This window comes from Balaenoptera musculus, chromosome 3 (genome assembly GCF_009873245.2).
Source record: "Balaenoptera musculus isolate JJ_BM4_2016_0621 chromosome 3, mBalMus1.pri.v3, whole genome shotgun sequence".
Taxonomy (NCBI): Eukaryota; Metazoa; Chordata; class Mammalia; order Artiodactyla; family Balaenopteridae; genus Balaenoptera; species Balaenoptera musculus.
The window spans coordinates 170,840,434-170,847,056 of NC_045787.1; the positions used below are offsets into that span (position 1 = coordinate 170,840,434).

Genomic DNA, 6,623 nt, shown 5'->3' on the forward strand with positions numbered 1-6,623 from the left:
TCACGCACCAACTTGTACACGCACGTTCATAGCAGCCAAAGGGAGAAACGACCCAGTGTCCATCGGTGGACGAATGGGTAAATAAAGTGCAGGATATACGTGCGTATGATGGAATATCTCTCAGCCACAAAAAGGAAAGAAGCACTGACACTCGCTACCGTGTGCACGGACCCCGAGAACACAATGCTCAGGGAGAGAAGCCAGACACGGAAGGACACACAGGGTGTGATTCCACGGATGGGAAACGTCCAGAACAGGCAGATCCACAGAGTCAGAGAGTGGATTCCTAGCTGTCAGGGGCTAGAAGAGGGGGTGGGGGTAAGAGCTAAAGGGTACATTTTAAAAGGTTTATTTTTGAGGTGATGAAAATGTTCTAAAATTGACCGCACAACCCCGTGAATGTACGAAAGACGACCAAATCGCGCTTTCGATAGGTGAATTCTGTGCTAGGTGAATCTCAAGTCAATAAAGCTGTTAATAAAAACCCCAGCGTTTGAGTCACTGAGACTAAAGATTCAAATCCTTAAGTGGCTGAAGATCTGCAATTAAAGACTCTGCTTGCTTAAAATCCCACGATGGCACAGCCCTGCTGGTAACAGGAAACCACCAGGATTTCACCAGGATGCCATACCTGACGGCAGCAGGCTGAGATCCTATTCGCTCCCCGTGACACACTACGATCCCAGCCAGTGCTGGCCCCCATCAGCATGAGTCCCTGGGGCCCCATGGCAGCGAGGTTCCAGGCTTTCAAGGAAAGATTCCGTGGCCCTGAGCCCGCTGCTCCCGGCCCCTCCCCAGTCTGGCTGCCCCCCCAGACCCTGTAGCCGGCGGCAGAATTTCACGGCTGTCGAGGGTTTTCGGGCGGAAGTCAGGCCCAGGCCCTGCCAAGACCGGGGAGGAAGAGGCAGTGATGGTGCCAAGCAGGCGGCCGGCCGGCCCGGCTGCCACGTGCCAGGAAGGGGGTGGGGCAGGCGCCAGAGTCAACACAGCCCCCGACATCTGCTGGGCTGGCTGGGCCCGGGCCACTGTTGACACTGGCCGCACAGATGCCTGGCCAGCTGGGCGGGAGGGCAGTGCTGGCAGCTGGACCTGCCACAAACAGGCAGGCACAGGATCCTGGCGCTGCAGGGCAGCCCCCCCGCCTGCCCACAACTTCCCTCAGCCCCCACCGTCCTGGAATGCAATTCCATCCCCCGCGGGGCCCAGCCGGGCGGCGGCGTCTAGCCTCCACACGCAAGCCAAGCTGCATCCTACCCCGGGGCCTTTGCACGGGCTGTTTCCTCTGCCTGCCGCACCTCAGCGTGAGGGCCCAGCTCCTTCTCCGACCAGGCTTGGAGCAAGTGCCACATCCCGAGAGGCCTCCCCACATCCCCAGTTGGGTGCCGGGTCACGTTTCCTCACCCCTTCCTACCCATTTGTTTACGGGCCTTCTCTGCGCCCAGCAGAGGAGCTGCGTATCCAGTAGGTGCTCCATAAGCGTGAGACTGACTGTGTGACCCGGGTTCCCTGGGCCCCTTGGGCCTCAGTTTCCCCACCCGTGCCCTGACCCTGGGAGTCCTCGAGACATCATCATTGTGTCCAAAGACCAGCGGGACAATGGCCCCTGGAGGCCCTTTGTTCCTGATGGGCCGAGGGGGCTTTGTGGCCAGGACACCTGATCCCTGGACTCCGCCTGGCCTGGCCACCCAAGCCCCGTCTCCCGCCAGTGTTGGGCCACGCAGCAGAAGCTGCTGGGCGGGGCCAGGGCTACCTGTCGACCCCCAACCCCACAGGGGCTGCGGCCCTGTCCCTTCCTCTGGCCTGGCCGTGACCCTGGGAGGTGGGGGGTGGGAGGTGTCTGGCTCTGGCCCCCAGCCTGGGGCTTCCTGAGGGTTGGACTCAGCGCAGATGGCAAATATTCGGTGAGTCCATAAATATAACTCGCCCATGAGGTTCCCGTTTGTGTTATTTTGACCCCAGCGGACGTCAAGAGCTCAGTTCTGGGAAACCCGTCCCCCACCCCAAATGCCTCGCCCCTGTTTTCTTATCTGCAGAACTAGACAGACAGCAACCCAGCCACAAGCGGCTCCTCAAGAAGAGGAGGGAAACTGAGGCAGGGAGCGGGGCGGGGGGGGGGTGGGCCCTGATCCCAGGCACTGGCTCAGGCTGGGGTCCACACGCAGAGGAAAAGCCTTCAGGCGGGAGGGGGCAGCCGGGGCCACGCGTGGGAAGCGGCCAGCCACGCCCTAAGGAGATGACGTCTGCTGGCTGTCATCCCACCCCTTGGCACTGCCACCCGCGTGCCAGGACCCAGCCGGAAGCCAGGCGGCCCCACCCAGCCCGAGATGCCTGGGCAGGGGATTAACCTTCCTGCCCATTCCTCAGGCTGGCCTCCTGCCTCGGGGCCGCTGCCCTGGCCGTGCCCACCCCGCGGGCACTGTCCCCTTCTGCCTTTATACCTGCCCCGTCACTCCCATCACAGCCCCTGGCTTGTTCCTCTCACACTGTGTCTCCAGTTTCCAGTTCTGTACTTTATCTGAGCTTTCTGAGGGTTGCCAGGGTCCCAGCGCCCTTTTCCCACATGGCGGCTGGACCTCATGCTCCTTCCAGGAGGGTCCCACTGCCCGTTCTGGAAGCCAGCATGGGGGGAGGGTGCCCCAAGGCCATACACGGCCACCTCCCGGCTCCCATGCGCCTGGCACGTCCGTAGCCTCACATGAGGCTCGGGCGCTGGGCCTGGGAGGCTAGGTCCCCACCGTCCACTCTCGGAGGTCGGGGCAGGGCCCAGCTGGCCTCAGGCTGGAATGCAAGCTCAGCCGGCCGCCCCGGCCGCCATCTGGTTTCCATCTGCCCAGCCCAGCGAGGCCCAACTTCAAAGGATCCCCCGCCCGGCCACTTCCTCTGCCCTGGCCGCCCGCGGGGAAGGCACCAGGACGGCCCGCTTCCTCCCCACCCCTCCGGAGCCCCCAGGAGCTGCTTGGCCGTCCACACCAACGTGGCCACCCGCTGCTCAACCCCCTCTCCACAGCCACAGGCTCAACAGACCAGACTCGACGCCACGGACAAGGCCTCTGGCCCTGTGTCCCTGAGCCCCCGCCCCTGCCCGCCCGCCGGCCACACCCATGAGCCCCGTGGAGCCTCGTCCAGGCGCGCGGCCTTTCCCAGGGCCGGTCCCTCTGCTCAGAACCCCCTCCTTGCTCTCTCTCTCTGCTTGTCCTCTGGTGCAGATGGAGCCCCCTGAACTTGCCCCTCGTGTCCCCACATCCATGCATTTACCGGCCAGCCCGTCCCACCCACAGGACACAATCCCACCCTGTGGCTTCCACGAGATGCCCAGCACCCGGCAAGCGAATGCCTGACCATCGGGGGGCGGGTTGGAAGGAGCCCGGCAGCGACTGCCCACAGCCCCGGTGAGGACGCGAGGCCCACCTGCTTGAACTGCTCCTCGTACGTCCACTCCCCGTGGTCCGGCGGCTGCAGCTGGGGCACCGCGGGGGCAGCCCCTCCGGAGAGGGCCGGGCCAGCCCCCGGGCGCTCCTGGCCACCCAGAGCCCGGGGCCCGCCGTCGCCGCGGAAGGCCTGGAGCGGCTGGGCCTTGCGTGGGAACAGGGCTGTGGGGCCCAGGCCGGCGGAGCCCGGGGGGCCGAGCCCCTCCTCGTCCTCGTAGTCTTCGTCCTCCTCGTCGTCCTCCTCGTCCCCCAGATCGTCCTCCAGCTCCTCCTCCTCCTCCTCCTCCCATTTCGGCTTCCTGCGGCAGACACAGGGCGTGGGTCAGGGGAGAAGGCAAGGCCTGCGTCTCCTCCGCCTCACTTTCCCTGTCTGGACGCGGGTGAGCAGCCCCATGTGCTCTGGCTGCCGAGAACGCCCGTGGGGAGACCAGCTTAGGTCGCGGGCCTTACTCCCCTCGTTCCCAATTAGCCCAGAGAAACTAGAGGTGCTCCTTTGGCAGAAAGCCCAGCCCCTGCCCGCCTGCTAACCCCGTCTCCCCTCCCGTCCCCTCCATCACACAGGCTTCCTTGCTGGGCCTTGAAAATGCCAACCCAGTTCCGGCCTCGGGGCCTTTGCTAAGGCTGTTCCCTCTGCCGGGCATGCTGTTCCCCGCTCCCCCTTGCCCTTCCTAGAGGCTGTCACCTCTGCAGGGAGACCTTCACCCACCACTGCCCGAAGTTGATCCCGGCCCCAGCCACCCCCCTCCCCAAGACCCCTGCTTTATTTTCTTGTCAACTCCGATCGCAGCCTGCAATCGCCCTGCTGCTTTGCTCGTTAAACGTCTTCCCAGAAGGATCCCACCGGAGTTCTGCCAGCGTCCAGCTCAGGGCCTGCATCAGACCCCGGGGAGACGCATCCGGGGGCCAATGGATGCACCCTGAGCAGGTTGCACCCAGGCTACGGACTCCACCTGTCCCCGCCACTAAATCTACTACAGCCTCGCCAGGCAATGGGGGCCATTGGCCACACGTGAGCAGCTCCATTTAAATCAAGATGAAATAAAGCTACAAAAGCAGATCCCGGCCGCACTGGCCACACTTCAAGTATTTGTCAGCCTTTTGAGACGGGTGGCCCCCGATCCTGGGTGGTGCAGGTGGAGAAATGTCCACCGTCCCCCAGGAAGTTCTAAAGGATGGTACATCCTGGGTGGTCAACAGGACAGGGGTTTTGTCCTTCCTCTATGGCTGTGTCCCCAGGGCTGAGAGGCACCGGCACATGGCAAGTGCTCAGCATGGGGCGCCCACACACCCCAACTCACAGGTCATCGTCGGAGCCCTCGAAGTGGCCGTCACCTTCAGGGAGGCCAGTCGCCTCCCTGCCTCGGCCGGGTGCGGGGGGAGACCCTGGTGCCCCCTCTGGGGCCACGTCCTCGTCCTCCGAGCCGGGGGGCCCATCCTCGGAGCTGCCGGGGCTGGGCGCGTGGCCGAGGCCGGCGGCGGCGGCTCGCATGGCGGCCAGCGCGGCCATCTGCGCCCGCTGCATCCGGGCGCTCTCGGGCTCCCTGTCCTCGTCCGGGGCGGCCCTGGCACGGGCCGGGGGGCCAGCCGAGGGCTCGGGGGGTGGCGGCGGTGGCTGCCGGGCCTCCAGCTCCTGGCGTGCCCGCTGCTGCCGCTGCAGGAGCGTCTCCATCACGGCCTGCAGCTTCATGGCCCTGCGGGCCGGGCCGCCCCGGGCACCAGGGCGGGGCGGCGGCGGGGGCGGCCCCTGGGGGGAGGGGGCCCGGCCGCACTGCAGTGTGGGGGCCGCGGGGGAGCCGGGGCAGTGCAGGGTGGCGGGGGGCAGGGGCGGGGGCCGCCGGGCTCAGGCTCAGGGCTGGCGGGGCATGCCAGCGGCAGGCAGGCGACGCCTCCTTCTCACACCGGGCACTGGGGGGTGGCGGTTGGCGGGTGGCTCATTCACGTGTCTGCAGAAACCTGGGGGTGACAGGAGAGACCGTCAGACCACGCCTGGGCTCCTTCCCACTGAGGTCGGACCTCAGAGGCCTCTGGGAAAATCCTTTCCATCCACGTCCATCAGTGTGCAAACCTGGGGGCCTCCTTGGAGGTGGAGGAGCACGTTTGTCCCATCTGCCCCCACTCTGTCCACCCTCCAGAGGGCTGGGAAGCAGGGTCACCCCGCACTGGACTCCCGAGGGCCTTGAGTCGGCCCCCACCCGTCTGGGCCACAGAGAAACACTTAGTGGACGACAGCACCCAGGGGAAAGACCTCGGATTATGGCTTCATACACAGAAACAGGGGAACAGGGTGTTTCTGGCTTCTGATTGGCTACAGCCAGCTACCGGGCACCAGAGTCCTGGGGTTCTGGGTTCCGGTTCTGAGTTCTAGGTGCTGCTCACGGCCATGCTGGTGCAGCCTGGCCCAGGGGGCTCCGGGCATCTCACAGGCATGACGGCCGACCCAGATTGAGCACCTGCTGTATACAGACTAAAGCTCCCCCATTCATGCTCTCACCCCATCTCTAAACCTCAGTCTCTCTAGGCCTCAGTTTCCCCATCTGCAAAATGGTGCCCGAATGGCACCCACCTCGCTGCACCCAAACAGGGATGAAGCGAGTGTGTGATGGTAAAGGCGGGAGCACAGCAGGCACTCACTGGACTTAGGGAAGGAGGCTGGATGGTCCCCATTTTACGGATGGGGAAAACTGAGGCTCGGAGCTGCCCTGCTGGAGGACACACAGTAGGTTCCAGGCAAGGCTGGGAGTTGAACCCAGGTCTGGGTGACGTCAGAGCCTCCCACACGGCCCCCATGTGCCTTCTGCAGGGAGTTCCCCTGCCCTTTGGGACCCCAAGAGGGGCCAAGGTCCCAGAAGGCAATGCACTCTGCCCCCAGCCCGGGGTACCTTTGGACCACCGCCAACCCACCTTGCAAGGGCCTCAGGCGGGCTCTGGGTACAAATGTCCCAGAGCCCGGCACAGCTGGGCACCACCAAGGACAGGAGGATGCAGGTCCCACCCCAGCCCCACTCACCCAAGCCCAGGTCACACCCCCACCCGCCCAGGCCGCCAATAAAACAGACTAGGCAGAACCCAACAGGCCTGGCAGTGACACCCCAGATGGTACATCACGGGAACACAGGAGGGTCCAGGAGCCACTCCAACCAACAAATGAATCCCCAAAGGCTCCTGAGCAGCTCCTGGGGCAAAGGGGTCCCACAC

The 6,623-nt window shown here is 64.7% G+C and overlaps 1 protein-coding gene across 1 annotated transcript in view; it reads right to left on the reverse strand.

Moving 5' to 3' along the window:
- The window catches only part of ARID3A (AT-rich interaction domain 3A), a 29,682-nt gene extending 24,526 nt beyond the window's left edge, over positions 1–5,156 (reverse strand). Inside the window, exons 1-2 of the mRNA XM_036848995.1 lie at positions 4,727–5,156; positions 3,409–3,727 (exon numbers count right to left, since the gene is read on the reverse strand). Of these exons, the coding sequence (XP_036704890.1) occupies positions 3,409–3,727; positions 4,727–5,115 (708 nt within the window). The 5' untranslated portion in view covers positions 5,116–5,156. The remainder of the gene's footprint in view (positions 1–3,408; positions 3,728–4,726) is intronic.
- Positions 5,157–6,623: the final 1,467 nt, after the last annotated feature.